This window comes from Carcharhinus amblyrhynchos, chromosome 16 (genome assembly GCF_965287045.1).
Source record: "Carcharhinus amblyrhynchos chromosome 16, sCarAmb.v2.hapA, whole genome shotgun sequence".
In the NCBI taxonomy this organism is placed as follows: Eukaryota; Metazoa; Chordata; class Chondrichthyes; order Carcharhiniformes; family Carcharhinidae; genus Carcharhinus; species Carcharhinus amblyrhynchos.
The window spans coordinates 57,633,903-57,652,638 of NC_137339.1; the positions used below are offsets into that span (position 1 = coordinate 57,633,903).

The following is an 18,736-nucleotide window of genomic DNA, read 5'->3' on the forward strand; positions in this document are numbered from 1 at the left end:
TCCTGTTCCCTTGAATGTGATATAGTGTGTAGTGGTGATAAACATTGTGACATAACAGAAAGCAATCGGAGATTAATACTTATACCAAACTCAAAAACAGGAACCATGTATTCTGATCGTACCACTCAAAACAATTTATAACACAGAAAATGGCATCCAGACCCCAATTCACTGGCTGTTTTACCATCCAGTAAGTGGGACAGACGGACTGATAGAACCTCGCCACTTGGTTTTCCTTCTGCCTCCTATGAAGGGCATTTGACTTTTCCCAAGACTTCTTTGCGACAGACCAGGGATGAGAAAGTAAACCTACATCCTCCCATTCCAAGATCCCTTGTTGGCATTTTCACATTCTTCAGGTGAATTTTTAAGCCAAGCTTTCACCTGTTTGGTACAGTGGATATTAAGACTGCTGTCATTGAATATAGGAGTTGGGACATCTTGTTGAAGTTGTACAAGACATTGGTAAGACGACACTTGGAATACCATGTGCAGTTCTGGTCACCCTATTAAACAAAGCATATTATTAAACTAGAAAGAGTGCAGAAAAGATTTACTAGGATACCACTGGGACTTAATGATTTGAGTTATAAGGAGAGGCTGGATAGACTGGGACTTTTTCTTCTGGAGCGTAGGAGGCTGAGGGGTGACCTTATAGAGATCTATTAAATAATGAGAGGCATTGATCAGCTAGATAGTCAATCTTTTCCCAAAGGTAGGGGAGTCTAAAACTCAGGGGCATAGGTTTAAGGTGAGAGGGGAGAGATACAAAAGTGTCCAGAGGGGCAATTTCTTCAGAGGTGGAGAGTGTCTGGAACAAGCTGCCAGACGTAGTCGTAGAGACAGGTACAATTTTGTCTTTTAAAAAGCATTTTGACAGTTACTTGGGTAAGATGGGTATAGAGGGATATGAGCCAAATGCGGGCAGTTGGGGCTAGGAGTTTGAAAAAAAAACGGCGGCAAGGACAAGTTGGGCCAAAGGGCCTGTTTCCATGCTGTAAACTTCTATGACTCTATACTCCTAATGTCCTAGTCAAGGTGCCGCTTTCAACCAATTCCACTAGAGAAAACTGTAGTCTTTGCTTAGGGAGTTTTGTTGCATTGTCAATCCACATTGCAATATGTCACAGTGGTCCATCACATGTAATGCCATGAGACACTTGGTAAAGGACTACTGGAAAAATAGAAATATTCTTTCTTTCTGACACTGAGGATTTCTATTCATTTAGGATATCCAAAATCATCTCAATATCAACTAAATGATTTGGAAATGTGTATGGTTACAAGTGTTTTCTCTTTTCAATTAAAATAAAATCATAGAATCCCTACGATGCAGAAGGAGGCCATTTGGCCCATCAAGCCTGCACCAACAACAATCCCAACCACTGTCTCCATAACCCATGTATTTATCCTGCAAATCCCCCTAACACTAAGGAGCAATTTAGCATGGCCAATTACCTAATCTGTGGAGCGTAGGTGGAAACTGAAGTACCTGGAGAAAACCCACACAGGCACAGGGAGAATGTGCAAATTCCTTCACCAGGAATTGAACCCGGGTCTTTGGCACTGTGAGGCAGCAGTGCTACCCAAATTTATAACATTTTCATCAGTGACAAGAAAGAATATGGTGCTTGTGGATGAGTGTAGAAACTGATGCTCACAAATAACATTAGGTGAAAACTTTAATTAGCCAGAGATAGGCATGTCATCAGATACAGGAGCAAAAAAATTCCAGTAAACCAATGAGCTGGATCTTGGTCATTCAAATTGAGGTTATTGCATGACAACTCATTGCTAGCCAGGATTTGTACCCTGCAAGAACATTTTCAGCACATGGGTTCCATATATGTTCAATAATTGAAATAGTATCTTATAAAGGGCAAGGTATCAACATCTGAGAAGGCTTACAGATCTCTACAAATAAGTATTCACCTGTACAGTCACTGTCTCCTTTATGTAATAGCAAAAGAAAGGCTTTTAAAGATAATAAAACTAAATCCCATCAATTTGAAACCAGGCAGGGAAAGACATGAACTTTATTTTAAAGCATTGCTGGCCATCTCAGTAGTAATAAGCAGTGTGAGTAATCCAGTTGGGCTTTTCCTCCCTTGCACGTTTAGCTGAGCTATGGGACGTGAAGATGGATTTGTAAGCTTCAGATTTCTCTCCAATTTCTGTGCGAGACCGTTTGGTAATGCCAGAAGCAGGTTTACAAGCTTTCCCAGATACAGTGGGTGTGGAAGATGACTTTTCTAGAAAACAAGTAAATATAGAAGCCATTAGGCATTAGCTTCACATGTTGAAACATTATAGACCAGAAAGCTCTGTTATGCCAGCCTTCCCAGCATTATAGACCAGGAAGTTGTTGCGAAGTTGCTGTTTATAAAATTATAAAAGCATCGTAAAATGCTAAGAATTGTTAAATTTTTGTACTGAGGTGGTGCAAGGGCATGCAGTACACGACTGAAACACTGCATCAAGAGGATAAGCAGTAGCATTGCCAGGACAACAGGCTGTTTTTGGTATTTGCCCAGTTAAACTAGGCATTTGAATAAGAGCAGCCTATCAGATTTGAATTTGATATTTTGATAACCTGCAAACCAATTCTATCGTGGGGATTTTGGTATGCCATCAGGGGTATAACAGCCAGCTCTCAGCTCCAGAGAGCCAGACAGCAACTGCCTCTGCCACAGCACATTTATGTCTTAAAAGAAAGTCTCATCTTGATAGTGACGACAAAAGAAGTCAATAGAAAGGACAGAAGAAAACACCTGGTTGTTTTTTGAGAGTGACTAAAAGTTCTATTTTTTTTGTTACTAAGTGGGAATTGTATTTACCTAAACAGCATTCCATTAGAATAGTGTCTTACTCGGTTTGTTAATAGCTTAGTTAACCTGTTCCATGTTAATTAGATAAATAAAGTGATATGTGCTGATTTTACAGAGACTCTCAGGTAGTTTTGATTTAACCACTAAAAGTTGCTGAAGTGCAGATAGTACCCCCTCTCACACAGTCTCTAACAGATTATGAAGCATTTGAGTGTTAGTTCTCAGAGAGGAGATCAACCTCCCCTTCGTAACAAAGTAGGGTGGCGATAAGATTACAGTTGTGAACTGATGTTCCTGGTTGTCCATTACCTACATTATGTCCTTTGCCTGTGAGTATTCAGTTGTTGGTGGCTTGACCAACCTCCCCACCAATTTAACATGCATTATCACACTTCAAATAATATTGAATTCCCAAGCGATCACTGTCTATCTATCAAGAGCAAGGCTCAGATTTGACATTGAGCTCAAGAAAGAGAACTATCTTCTGAACATGTTGAATGGCGGTGGCATCAGTTATATTATTCTTTGGAATGCAGCAAAAATCAATTTAAAATTCCATCCTAAATGGCACGTGGTCACACATTATACACAAACATATGCACCAAATGAGAAATTGGTGATGCAGTCCAAAAGGATCTGGAGTCAGAGTTGTAGGAACCTTTAATGATTGGCCTCCCAATTGCAGATATGCTGTAGCTTGACGGAGGGAGGTGGGGGAATTTCTATCTGAGGACAGCCAAGGATCCTTCAACAGCACCTTTCAAACCTGTGACCTCTTTCATCTAGAAGGACAAGGGCAGTACATGGGTGGGAACACCATCACCTGCAAGCTCCCCTCCAAGTCACTCATCACCCTGACTTGGAAACACATCATTCTTCCTTCACTGTGACTATCAAAATCCTGCAATTCCCTCCCTAATTGCATTGTTGTATACCCTAGATATGGACTATGTCAGTTCAAGGGAACTAGGGATGGGCAATAAATGCTGGCCTAGACAGCAGCACTCTCTGCCTGTGAAAGGAAAATTTCAAAAAAATACAATTACAGGCAGTTCAGAATTCAGCTGCTCGTTTCCTGTTCTGCACCTAATTGCACACACAAACCCGCTGACCAATTTGAACTCCCTAAACACTACTGCACTAAATTTTCAACTTTTCAAACAACCACTTTTTCCAATTCAGTTCTGCTCTCATAAATTCTGCACATAGATTTGCGCCTGCTTCCTCATTCCTTTAATCTACATCTTAATTCTCGTTCACATACAAAGAGCTTAGAGACCTTCTGAATGCCGAAGACACTAAGTGAATACAAGATATTCGGACAGTGTGAACTTCAATTAACTTCACTTTCAACAAGGGTAAAAAGGTGGGATAGTATTTTTGTTATAGGTGGCACTTGGGAAATGACTCCAGGTAAAACGTCAGGCTCTATCCAAAGACTTCCAAATCAAATAGTCATGAATTACAATCTAGTAATTTTAGCATAAGTTATAAGGGAAGTATTGTGAACTGCTCTGAGTGACCCGGTGCACTGGTTCCCAAGTGAGAAGTGTACAACTGTGCCGCGGCCACAGCTGTGAGACAGACTCCAATCCCTAGCTGAGGAAATACAACTTCACAAAAGTAGCAGCGAAAGAATGATTACGAGTGTCCAACCTCGAGTCCTGCACTGACTGCCCTCACGTCTGAGTGATATGGATTTCTAACGTCATACCTGAGAGGGCCACAGCGCAATGACAACTGTTACATGGCAGTGGGTTGGAGGTGCCAGAGGAGGAGGAGTACGAATGGGTAGGTGGCTCCTTCCTCAGATTTCTCTAAGCCCCGGTGGCTGCCTCCTTCTAGCCCTTCGACCCAGTTTGAAGGAGCCCGAGGTATGCACCAGGGAGTGTCTACAGGCTAGGCTCTGCACCGCTTACCAGAGACACCTCTTCTCAGCAACCACATCCTAGCCGGTGGCTGACAGTGGCGTCTTAAGCATGCCAATCTCCCCCCACCTCCAGGAAGCACTTGGACACCATGATGGGGTGAGATTGGCGGGAAGAGGGATTGGAAGGGATGGATAAAAAAAAGATAGAACTGCAGCCAGTTACCGCCATGCACAATGGCTGAGCTCACTGTGGTTTTAGCTGTGAGCAACCTGTCAAAGACTAAATTTCTTTCCAGGGTTTTCGGTTGCTCTTTGAGAAGCATTAATATTATTCATTACTATTTCATTTGGTATAATATTATTTTTGAACTGAGTTAAGAACATAAGAACATAAGAAATAGGAGCAGGAGTAGGCCATCTAGCCCTTCGAGCTGCCCCGCCATTCAATAAGATCATGGCTGATCTGTCGTGGCTCAGTTCCACATTCCCGCCCTCTCCCCATAACCCTTAATCCCCTCGCTTATCAAAAACCCAACAACCCGCATCTTAAAAATATTTAGCGAGGCAGCCTCCACCACTTCAACGGGCAGAGAATTCCAGAGATTCACCACCCTTTGAGTGAAGAAGTTCCTCCTCAACTCCGTTCTAAACCACCCCCCCTTTATCTTGAGGCTGTGCCCCCTAGTCTTACTGTCCTTTCTGAGCAGGAAGAGTCACTCCACCTCTATCCTATCCATCCCATTCATCATCTTATATGTCTCAATGAGATCTCCCCTCATTCTTCTAAACTCTAACGAGTACAAGCCCAGTTTATTCAGCCTCTCCTCATAGCTCAACCCCCTCAACTCCGGTATCAGCCTAGTAAACCTCCTCTGCACTCCCTCCAAGGCCAAAATATCCTTGCATAAGTGCGGCGACCAAAACTGCACACAGTACTCCAGCTGCGGCCTCACCAATGCCCTATACAGCTGCAGCAAGACCTCCCTACTTTTATATTCAATCCCCCTCGCTATGAAGGCCAGCATCCCATTAGCCTTCCTGACCACCTGCTGCACCTGCAGACTGGGTTTTTGCGACTCATGCACAAGGACCCCGAGGTCCCTCTGCACTGTCGCCTGCTGCAGTTTTTCGCCACATAAGTAATAGTCCTTCCTACCATTATTCCTACCAAAGTGGACCACCTCGCACTTGCCAACATTAAATTCCATTTGCCATTTCCTGGCCCATTCGCCCAGCCTATCTAGATCCTTCTGCAGACTCTCCACACCCTCCGCACAATTTGCCGTTCCACCAATCTTGGTGTCATCAGCAAATTTCGACACCCTGCACTCGGTTCCCTCCTCCAGAACATCTATGTAAATGGTGAATAGCTGAGGCCCCAGCACCGACCCCTGGGGCACTCCACTAGTCACCAACCGCCAATCCGAATAGCACCCATTAACCCCCACTCTTGGTTTGACTGCACCGAGAGTACTCTGTGCACTTCTGGTCCCCTTACCTCAAAGAATATTATTACCACGGAGGGAATGCATCAAAAGTTCACCAGACTTACTCTGGGGATGGCGGGACTGTCCTATGGAGAGAGATTGGGCAAATTGGGCCTGTATTCCAGTCTTGTAAGGCCATAGCCACAATAAATGCAAGTAAATGTGGCATTTATGAGAAACTGATTCAGTTGGAAAAACGTGGATCTGCCTTGGAATTGTTTATCTCATTGAAAAGGTTAGGAACCACTAGTCTGGTGAACAAACATTTTCGAAAACTCCTTCAAGAGTCGGCAAGGATTTTAGATTTTAAAAGCATATAACTGGTGCATTAAACACGTGATGCATTATTCCATCAATATTTCCCCATCCTGAAGGTATGAACATTCTACTGGGTATGAGTCCACAGAAATTGGTTAACACCAGTATCCTCCCAACAGGCTATTTTTCAATTAAAAAGCTGGACAGTGAGCATCAACATGCTTTGGAGGGAATCACAGCAGATATTGCTGGTATGTTTACATTGCATGTTTGTACAGGCAAATTTTTTAAGTACTGACTCATGACTGTACTGAGACTCATCCCCTGCATCAGAGTCACGGATATTAAACATAATGGTCCTGTTACCACTTCCACTTGAAGTCAGCTAACTCCTGGTTTGTATGGCCTCATACTACACGGAGGAATCTGCATAATCCAGTGATTAAACTAAGTTAAGCACTTCTCCGAAATGTGACAAGTGCAAAACAGAGCGACCAATAGAAATAGCTAACTACTCTTGAATTCCTCCCCCACCCCTAGTTCCGAGAACACTGTAACCACTAAAGTAGAAGAGGCAAAGTCATGGGAACACTGCACCAATTTGGCTACAGATGGTTGTTTTAACTTAACCACCAAAAATAAATTAAACTCTCAAAAAACTCAAAGCTCAACTTATCCCTCAAACTGACTGCATTCCTTTTACTAAGGGTAAACTATTTCAGAAGATGGGCTAATTAGGAACATTATTAATACAGTGCAGACAGCATGCTTCTTGACTATTATATTCAGAGACAGTGGAGGATGGGGGGAGGGGGGTGGGTTAGATTGATTCATTTCCTTTCAAGGTCCCTCTGGGGAATGACATTAGAAGATATATAAAAATGACTCATTGTAATGTGCCGCCCTAAAGCTTGGCCAAGCAGTCCAGAAGTTTTGTTTTTTTCCAGGAAGGCTCTGAGCATTTCTCTGAACACTTCCCAGACACAGATCTACAGTACCACTTAACATTGGAATTCCAGGACTTCAGTCCATGTTCTGTTGCACGTGGAATCCAAATTTTTGTTGAACAATAACCTTTTACAATTTAAAAATAGAATCATAAATAAAGGTCTTACAAGTATGTTTAGTAAGTATTATATTTTTTTAAAAATTGAAAATTCCCCAAGTTTAAATGGGAGATTCATTAATATGTTGCAGTCACACTGACTGAACTACAAGGCAGAATCTGCAACTTGATTCTTACTTTAAGAAGGGAATCAGCTTTTCAGCATCATTCCTCCCCTTTAAAAGTGAAAAAGATCTGGAGTTAAATATTTTTTAAGAAGATGACTTTGTAATTATTACCAGGTTAGCCACTCCTAAAATAGTTACTGCTTCCAAAGGTTATTGTTAAAGGGCCATGGAAGGATGACTTGGCCAAGAGTTAATGTGAGGGGGACCCTGTAGCTGGTGAATGTATTTGAGGCTGTGCCCTGTTCCTAATTTATCGCAAAAAAAATCACTGGGAAAGATTTGTTCACATTTGATGTCTGTATTCACAGCTATTTCACTGCGAAACAATGGGCGAGACAATATGAGAATGCTTGGGATTCCCTGATGCACTTGGGAAGTCACTAGGGGTTCCACAGCTTGCAAAGCTTGAGAAAGCTGGCTGTAGCTGATCATGATTAGTGTTTCAGGATACTTGGAAAGAATATCAGAAACACAGTTGCTGAAAAGTTGTGTTTAGAAAAATAGGTTATTCACATCATGATTGCTGTCTAATTTGAAAATCTATGGATTGGTGGACGGTCCCACATACCCTACAGTTTGAGGTAAGACATAACCACCATGTAGAAGGCTGGACAGATCTGTCCGTCATTTTCATATGTTTGCACAACCTGATCTGTACATCACTACCATGGGTTGTTATACAGTGTCTACGCAGAGATTCCAGTTTCTGCCATGGTTATACCACTTCCAAAGCAACAGTACCATTTATATAATTGCCCACTTCCATCAGAGGAGGCTGCTCCACAACAGCATTCCAGGTTTGATTCTGGCCTCGGGTGACAGTTTACACATTCTTTTTGTGTCTGTGTGGGTTTCCTCCAGGTACTCCAGTTTCCTCCCAGTCCAAAGATGTGTGGGTTAGGTTGATTGGCCATGCTAAATTACCCCTTCGTGTTAAGGGGATTAGCAGGGTAAATACATGGAGTAACGGGGATAAGAGTCTGGGTGGCATTGTTGTTGATGCATACTTGACAGGCCAAAATAACCTCCTTCTGCACTGTGGGGATTGTATGAATAGTGGTGGATGAAAGCTGTGATCATTTAAGAGGCCCAGAGTAAACACAATTTGCCTGATAGTCAAAGGAATACAGATTGCAAATAAACTCTTTACAATGCAATTCATGTCATAAGACTTGAGATCCAACCACCAGAGATGTTGCGACAGAAACCAACCTGTACTGGAAGAGCTCGAATGACCATTCAGCATCTTGTCAAGAGCTGCTTTATTTTCTTTGGGTTTCTGGGGGGTCGATGGCCCTGAAATTTCTACATATAAAGAGAAAAAGAATCAGTCAGGAAATATAAGTCCTATGAATTTGGGAGCGTTGTATCAGCAGACTGAGGGTTTTATTTCATATTTCTTTAGGAACTGTTTTCAGCTTACACTTAATTTAAGCTGGTGCTACAACTTTGCTTGAGAAGTCTAACTTAGATGACCAAAACATTTTCTCTTCCCCTCAAGGTCCCTGATTCTTGTTATTATTCTACAGGTGCCCGTCACCAGTGAACTGTAAATAGGCAAAGTTCAGGGAGAGATTTCTGGGATCAAGCAGTAAAAGTACAGTTACCAATGGTGGAGACATTAAAGTTAGGGAATGTATGAAGCCAGAATTGGAGGAGGGCAGAGATCACAAAGACGTGTAGGAAGTGGGTCACATGATGGAAGCACAGGAGTGGCTGTGTTTCCACAAGCTCTAGTGCTACTCGTCTTTTAACCTTTTATTTATCCTGATGCATAACCCATCTAATCCTGGAGTATATAGTGCGTGCTGTGTTCCTAGAAGGTCTTGGTTAAGCTGCGGTGACAGGGAACCAAATAAAGACCAGAATATCCTCCTTTGATCAAGATAGTTGGGAACAGCCAAGGTAGGGCCTTGTTCACAGTGGCGATACAGCTGGTGAGCTGGTTCACACTCCGGCAATGTTACAGGCATTGAGATAATGACTGCCATTGTGAGTGAAGTTGTGGGTGGCTGTTTTGGTTCGCTGGCACAAATCATTGGTGCTTGCATTGATGAACTTCAAGATACCTGAAAGAAAATGGATGAAGTGGAGGAAAGGATCTTGTCAGTCGAGTGGGCAGTTTCCTCAGTGGAGGCTCACCTTCCATCCTTGGAAATTGCATGGTGTGTCGCACATCTTGGCTAATTCGGAGATGGAGCCAGAGAAGTAATGTCCATGTGCGCAATCTCCCAAGAGGAACTGAGGATAACTTTCTGGCCAAATTTGAGAACTGTTTGCCATGCTTTCACAATCTTGATTCGAAGGCTGGCTATATCAAGTTTGCAGAGGCATGCTGTATCAGGTCTTTGAGAAGTGGGGTCAGTATGGTCCCCAATCACTGGTGTGGCCTTGGTGTTAGTTGAGGGGGGCTGGATGCAGCCAGAGACAGTTGCACCTGGTCACCAGCCAGGGCCAAGGTCTCTCTCCACCAGAGTTCCTAGGCAACAATATAATTGAAGTACAACTGAACAAAAAGCAGAATGACAGGAGCTAATAACACTAATTACGAACACCATCATGTGTGTGACACGACTGAGGCCTCTAAGAAACCTGGACGCATATGTCAACTCCGCCATAACAATACAAACCACAAATGAAACTTCTCAAACTCTGCCAGGCCGTGTCAGTCATTCTGTTAGAAGTTTGAATCCAAAAGCTACCTGTCTTAAGTGAAGGGAAGAGAAGATTTCAGCAATAGTCAGAGAACAGTCACTCCTTTCAGCTGTACATCCTGGCTTTGCAGATAACCACAGTGTATAAACTCTATCTTCCTGGTTTAGTTGGAGCTGGTGAGCAGGAGAAACATGTCATCCATTATCTTCCCCCTTCACGGAAGAAACTTTGTTCTCCCAAACAGATAATAAACTCATTTGCAAATGTTGCATTTCTCACATCTATCTGAAATGGAGTGTATAACTGTAGGTTTATCATGGACACTCCTGCCTAAAGCACTGTTTAAACATAATTTACGATGAAAAAAAGCAGAAAGAAAATCCGACATGGACTCACTGCACTGAGTAGCTCATTTCTGAAATATAATATCCATAGTTATCCTGAATCAGTACCATAACTACAAGCAGCATGGTGGCACAGTGGTTAGCACTGCTACCTCACAGCACCAAGGACCCAGGTTCGTTTCCCAGCTTGGGTTACTTGTGCAGAGTCTGCGCACTCTCTCACACGTGTGGGTTTCCCCTGGGTGCTCTGGTTTTCTCCCACAGTCTGACAGTCGTGCTGGTTAGGTGCACTGGCCATGCTAAATCCTCCGACTGTGTATCTGAACAGACGTCAGAGTGTGGGGACTAGAGAATTTTCACAGTAACTTCATTTCAGTGTTAATGTAAGATTACTTGTGACATTAATAAATAAACTTCAAAAAAAGCAGCTGATGCATCAGCCAAGTCCTAGAAAGGGATTCTAGGACCTCACTTGTTTTTCCTCCTTCTCAGAGCAATTAGAGACATCTACAATTTTATGGGGACAATTATACCAGGTTGATGAAATTGTTGGGTGAGTTAATGACCTGCAATTGAAGTCTGACTACTGAACCTGAATGTTGAATTTGTTTGGAACATCAATTTGAAGGAGTGTATTTGGGTCCAGGACACTCCCAATGCCTTCTTCCTGTCTGCATGAATCCATGTGTACATGACCAAGAAGTTTAATGCACACAAAGCAGTTCCTGAGAAAGATCCTTGCAAGTGCTTGATCTGACCGAAGAATAGAGGTGTGCTTCTAACGATACACAATCTTTTTGCAGCAAGTGGCATGACATTTTAACACTCTTGTAGTTAAGATCATTTGGCAATGACTTGGTCTGAGTAATGAAACATGGAAACACAGCAAGCCTTTGGGGATGCACCTTTGAAAAAGTATGAAACTTTGGAAGATAAGTTTGAAAATCATTGCAAGATAAAAGAATGAATTGAAATATTAAAGAAAGGTATTCTCTATATAATAGGATTTCCAGAGTCAGTTCTTTGAACTGGTGCAAACAAAAATTATGCACAATGTGCAATCTGACAAACCCTTTCTGCGGTGGGAGATGACACATTCGATACTAATAATGAAAGATAAGGACTCTAACCTAAAATGAGTCAGACAGTGCTGGAAAATTATCTGGGTGCAGATGATGAATTTTTCTAAGGCATCTTGTGCCACCTGAAATGCTCAGTGAGTTGGCTGGGGTGAGACTGCTGGGGAGTACATCTGAGATTGCACACGGGGAACTGCAGCCTTTAACTGCTTTTGACTGTAAAGTGAAGAGCCAATGACAAGATGGTGGGGGGGGGGTGTGTGTGTGTGTGTGTGTGTGTGTGTGCGCGCGCGCGCGCACGCGCGCGCCGAGAGTTGGACAGCAGGGAGCAAGGGGCAGATATGATGAGGTGGATGTGTTTATGTGAGTTTCAAACTGTTTCTAGACTTATCAACAACAGGCACTAATTTAGAAAAAGTAACCCTATGGGAGTTCCCACGGCCAACTTTTAAGAAACAAGTTTCCACTCCTTATTTGGAAGTATGATGCAGTTTTCAGTATTTCTGGACTATTTCTTACCCAGAGTTACTCCTTTCGGCAATAACATATTTTTTGAAGCAGATTGCCAGCAGGAATACAAGGGAAATACAAAAGAATGAAAGAGGCAAATACAAAACAGGAAAATTGAAGTGTACATGTTAGAGTCGTGTATTTTACTTATGGCAAGTTAGAAGGCAGTGTATTACAACAAGACAGATGTCTGAACATCAACTATTTTCTGAATAAAGCAAAAATGCACAAAGGGGTTGTGCTACCCTCCTGGGCTTTTCAATGAGAGAAGTTGTTTTCTTGTTTGTCCCTTTACATCAGCAAATTTATTGGAACATAAAAGAGATCCATGGGCTAGTTAAGCAATCCAGGCATGGTGGTAGCAGAACTGATTTGAGTAGTGCCTGTGATTCTTTTGACCGACAAATGCTTTTACCAGTGCTCGCATGACAGTCCAGAATACACTGCATAAAGTGCAGGATGCCTGGCTGAGCACCAAGGCAGATGAAATACAGGGATACGCTAACAGAAATGACTTGAAACGGTTCTTTGAAGCCCTCAACACTCTCTACAGACCTCAATCTCTCGGGAGTTCTCCTCTCCTGAGTACAGGCGGTACAACTCTCATTACAGTGAGGGCTCAGATCCTGCAGAGGTGGGCTGAACACTTTGAAGCCGTCCTCAACCGACCGTCATCTATTAACGATGAGGCAATAGACAGGATTCCCCAGGTCGATATCACCAGCGCCACGGATGACCCACCGGTAGTAGCCGAAGTCACGAAAGCTGTCAGCTATCCAGTGGCAAAGCCCCAGGGACAGATGCCATAACTGCAGAGATCTGCAAAGCTGCTGGCCCTGTACTTATCGAGAAGCTCACCGAGTTGTTCCAGTCCTTTTGGAAGCAAGGATCCATTCCTCAGGAACTTAAAAGATGCTTCCATCATAAACCTCTACAAGAGGAATGGCAATCGTCAAGTATGCGACAACCACCGAGGAATCTCGCTGCTCTCCATCACAGAAAAAACCCTCACAAGAGGCCTGCTAAATCGTTGGTCACTCATCTGGAGCTGGGCCTGCTTCCAGAGTCACAGTGTGGCTGCTGCAAAGATCGCGGGACTATTGACATGATTTTTGCTGCACGCCAACTTCAGGAGAAATGTCAGGAGCAGAATTACGAGCTCTACACAACCTTTGTTGACCTTGCGAAAGCCTTCGACACCGTCAGCCGACAAAGTCTGTGGAGGATCATGTCAAAGTTTGGCTGCCCCCCCCCCCCCATATTCATTCAGATGGTATGCCAGTTCCATGATAGCATGACAGCCAGAGTACTGAACGGCGGAGAATCCTCTGAGGCATTCCCAGTCACCAATGCCGTCAAACAGGGCTGTGTGCTCGCACCCACACTGCTATGCTGACTGATGCCTTCCAGGACAGTGTTGCTGGAATCAGTCTCAAGTACAGAGTGGATGGGAAGCTCTTCAACCCAAGGGGAATTCAAACTACTACCAAAGTGAAGGAGACTGTTCTGAGAGACTTCCTCTTTGCTGAAGAAGGCGGCCTGTATACTGGCTCAGATAGTAGTCATGATGTAGAGATGCCAGCGTTGGACGGGGGTAAACACAGTAAGAGTAACACATGAGGACGGTCTCAACTGGGATCTTGGGTTCATGTCGCACTATCTGTAACCCCAATGACTTGCCTGGGTTTGCAAAACCTCACTTACTGTACTGTCTGGAGACAATAATGTTCTAAATGAGGATCAAGAGCCTCAGGATGTTCCTGGGAATCAATAGATTCCTATGGGCCGTCCAACATATTTTTGTGGCTCACCTGTCTTACGTCTGAACTTCTGGGGATCTTCTGTCAATGTCTGTAATAAGCTGCATATGTTATTGATGTCTTTTTTTTACATCCACAGGTGATTTGGTCCGCCTTGTTGGCCAACAACAGGCACACACGCAGCGGGTCATGCGAGGGCTGTTCTTGGATGTTGCTTAGAGAGTTGCCTAGTGCTTCATGTCGTTAGTGTACGCTTAAACTGGACCAACTGATGGGCAACACGACAGCTCAGTGACTATCACCGTTTGTTGTGCAGATACATGGACCTGGGTCGGATCTCCGACTTGGGTCGGTGTCTGTGGGAGTTTGCACATTCTCCCCGTGCTTGTGTGGGTTTTCTCCGGGTGCTCCGATTTCCTCCCACACCCCAAAAACATGCTTTTAGGCTGACTGGTGTTAACAAATTGTCCCTAAATTAGACCTCCCCTAATCTGGCACACACATAATTCTCTAAATTGCACACCTTTATTGTGGGGTCCAAGAGGCGTAGGCAAAAGTCATAGGTAGAAGGAGGATTGGAATGAGGCACTCACTGAATGTTAAAATGGCGGCGCAGGCTTGTTGGGCCGAACGGCCTGTTTCCTGTGCTGTGTTGTTCTTTGTTGATTTTTGTAATACACATCTTTTTAACCTATGCTTAATGCTCTTTTCACTCACATTGTCTGCATCTTTAAGACTTGAATAGCGGGTTAGTTGTAAAGACTCACATTGTAATCTGTAAACCGTGTGTGCTGTTATATGCTCTGTCTGAGGCCAGAACTCTCCATTCACCTGACAAAGGGGCAAACCCCGAAAGCTTGCGAGTTTACTATCAAATAAATTGGTTGGACTTTAACCTGGAGTTGTGAGACTTCTTACTGGCTCAGAACCAGAGATGCAAGTCAGTATGGACAAGTTTTCCACAGCTTGTGACAACTTTGGACTCACCATCAACATTAAAAAGACTGAAGTCTTGCACCAGCCTGCTCCTCATGCACCGTACACAGAACCCAGAATCACAATCCAAGGGCAGAAACTACAAGCAGTGGACCAGTTCACTTATCTTGGCAGCACCCTCTCCCAAGCAGTGATTATTGATACAGAAGTTAACTGCAGAATAGCAAAGGCAAGTTCTGCTTTCAGTAGACTGCGCTCCACTGTATGGGAATGTCGAGGACTCAGCCCAGTGGGTAGGTCATGTCATCCATATGCTGGATAAGCGCATACCCAAGCAGCTCCTTTTTGGGGAACTCTCTGCTGGAAGACGCCGGCATGGAGGGCAGAAGAAATGTTGCAAAGACACTCAAAGCCTCCCTGAAGTCGTTTGACATTGACACGACCACCTGGGAAACTGCCCTACCTGGCGCTGCCTCACCCACAAGGGCTGTCAAGCTTATGAAGCAAGGTGGATTGCTGAAGCACAACTTAAGCACAAGCTGCGCAGATCCAAAGCCACTGGCGCAACATCTACAGTGCATACACAAGTCTATCCAACATGTACCAGGACATTCCATGCCCGAATTGGCCTGATCAGTCATCTTTGGACACACCGCATCCAGCCTCAAAATGACTAATGGTGTCGAGGTCCTCATCGACGACAACGGACATACAACACAACACACCATGTGCGCACAGTAACATCTACATAAATTGCCGGGATCATGCTGGGGTCAAGGGGAGGCTTGTCCAATGTCAATTGTTGCTAACAGATTGCTCAGGGAGACCACAATAGCATTATTACTGAGAAAGAGACATGGTTGCAGCAAGGACACAGTGTGTGAAACTCCCATTCTTGGGTGCCACTGTAAAATTATAGTATTTGTTTTTTGGAACAGAGGCAAATCCTCCAATGAAAAACAGAACCAGTAGTATGGTAGAAGCTAATGACTCAGTTTCAGATGATGAGAAACAAACTTGCGGGTCCCCACAAGGTAAGCAATGTAAGGAAAAGGTTTATAACCAACTACAATTTCAGAATATTGTTTATTATGTGGAAATTGGATTGGTGCAATACCTGCTAATAAAATTCTGAATGGCAATAACACTGGTGAACCGAATAGGACAATTTACATTGCAACAGAACAATTAACCACATCAAACAGAAGCCAGACAGATAATTACCATGAGGCAGCAGATTGTCCACATATGGCTGAGCCAGTGGAAAATGCTTAACCAAATGCTCTTTCATCCAACTAAACAACACAAGAAGTAGAAGTTGTATTCTATATAAAGGTACAGTGCCTCAAAACTGGTAACCATAGGATCTAGGCCATGCCAGATCATAGATCTTGCTGAACTTTGGGCTGTGTAGTTTGAGCCATGGGTGGCAGACTGACCAAGTCATGGAGCAAAATAAGGGGCACTTTGGCATGGGCATATGCTGGAGCTGGGGAGGGGGAAGGTATTGCCATAATTATAAGAATGAGGAGGTGTGGGGTGGACAGTCAGAGCTGTGGTAGGGTGAAAATGGATGGGAAGTGGTTACTGCACATGCACGACATCTATAAACACAAATGGCATTGAAAAACAGCATTCCGGATGCATATAACCTTGGACACAGAACTGCAGGCTCAATTAAGGGACAATCCCTTAACATATGGGATGACTGGTCACCTTGATGAGCAATTCAGAGTGGGATGGGATCAAGGTTTGCTTGGAGTGTGAAAATACACCAGCAAAGGGGCTAACTAGTTTGGAGCCAAACAGTGCCATTGCAATGTCTAGCGAAACTGTCAGGGTAATTTTTCAAATTTTACTCAGTTAAAATCGATGCATGGCACATTTTGCAAATGTCTGAGTTTCACACAACTTAGTTCGAGACACTGAACCGTGTAAACAAAACTGGAAATCTGAAATCAGTTTAAAAAAATTCTGTAAATACTTAGCAGATCAGACAGCATCTGTGATGAGAGAAACAGAGTTAGCATTTCAGGTGATGACCTTTCACCAAGACTGAAGGAAGATAGTAATGTTTTAAGTCTGTTGAAGGGGAGGGAGCAGAATGAACAAAAAAGATCTGTAATAAGGTGCAGAACAGGAGATTAACAAACTATGGATTTTATGATGTTAAAGAACCAAAGAGAGTAGTAATGGGTACACTGCAGGTTGAGTCTGAATAAAGACTGAATGGCTACATTACAGCTATCTGCAACATGAAGGGATAAAGAAAGAAACGAGATGACAAAAAAAAACATAGAAACATACAAGATAGGAGCACGAGGAAGCCATTTGGCTCTTTGAGTCTACTCCACCGTTCATTATGATCATGGCCGATCATCCAACTCAATAGCCTAATTCTGCTTTGTCCCTATAACCTTTGATTCCATTTGCGCCAAGTGCAATATCCAGCCGCCTCTTGAATACGGTTAATGTTTTGGCATAATAAAGACATGGAACAAAATAAAGGCAGAGGTTATGATCAAAAAGTCACTGAACTGAATACTGAGTCCAGAAGGCTGTGGAGTGTGGAGACAGAAGAGGAATATCTTTCTGTATATAAGCCACAATGAAAAGGTGCACACAGCAGAGGCTGTAGAAGGAATGCGTCAAAAGGAAGAATATTGACCAATCAAGCAGGAAAATCTCAATCAAAGATCATTCCTAAGCGACCCATTTCAGGCTGACCACTGAGGGGTAATTATGATTTAACTGAAATGGTTTTGTTCACAATTCTTAATAAAGGCATTGAATTTAGTGTGGAAGTGTGTCAATCATAATTCTTTCTCCGAACATAAGAGCAGTAAAGTCATCTATTATGTGCTGACACTTGGCTGAACTTTACAATCCTGCATTATGGCAATCTTATGGAACATTAGAGCAAGAATACACTACACTCTGGCAATAATCCACCTATTCCTTCAAATGAAGGGACATTCTGATATTCCTGGAGAACATTCTATATAGTTATCATGCCAATGTTTTCATGCCAATTTAGCCTGTGCCTATTTAAATGTGGCAAGCAATAAACACGTGCTGCTAGTTCCCAGTTCTTCTTCGGTGCTACAAGAGATCTGGGACTTTCAGTGGCTACTGCATTGGACAGTTGAATGACATGCATGACATGATTCTGGCATTTTCAGTGCTTTGTGGTTCAGGTACCGTGACCATTCTGTTTTCTGTGAGGAATGTATGAGTGAACATGATCTTTCTATATTTCTCTGTTGGTGTGTTTCATTTTTAACCTTTACTTTGGTATAAGATGCAACAGGTCGGATCTTGGATGGCAGCAGAGGGAACAAGGGAATCCTGTACTTTGATAGCACCAAGTTGGTGGTAAAAGGTTGAATACACTGATTCAGAATTTGCGTCAGTTAGTAGCGAACTGACACCTGACCTTGAAAAAAGCTGGTCGCGAAGATGTAACAATCTCTGCGGAACAGATTTCACTTTTCTTGACATTAAGGTAGCATAGTGGCACTGTGGTTAGCACTGCTGCCTCAGTGTCAGGGACCCAGGTTCAAATCCAGTCCGGGGTCACTGTCTGTATGGAGTTTGCATATCCTCCCCATGTCTACATGGGTTTCCTCTGGGTGTTTCGGTTTCCTCCCATAGTTCAAAGATGTGCAGTGAGGTTGATTAGCCATACTAAATTGCCCCTTAGTGACAGGAAGGTAGCAGAGTAAACACGTCGGTTTACAAGGATAGGGCCCATGAGGAATGGTTGCCAATGCAGG

At 43.3% G+C, this 18,736-nt stretch overlaps 1 protein-coding gene across 1 annotated transcript in view; it reads right to left on the reverse strand.

Moving 5' to 3' along the window:
- Positions 1–1,664: 1,664 nt before the first annotated feature.
- The window catches only part of rtf2 (replication termination factor 2), a 187,693-nt gene continuing 170,621 nt past the window's right edge, over positions 1,665–18,736 (reverse strand). Inside the window, exons 8-9 of the mRNA XM_080205137.1 lie at positions 8,889–8,981; positions 1,665–2,252 (exon numbers count right to left, since the gene is read on the reverse strand). Of these exons, the coding sequence (XP_080061263.1) occupies positions 2,062–2,252; positions 8,889–8,981 (284 nt within the window). The 3' untranslated portion in view covers positions 1,665–2,061. The remainder of the gene's footprint in view (positions 2,253–8,888; positions 8,982–18,736) is intronic.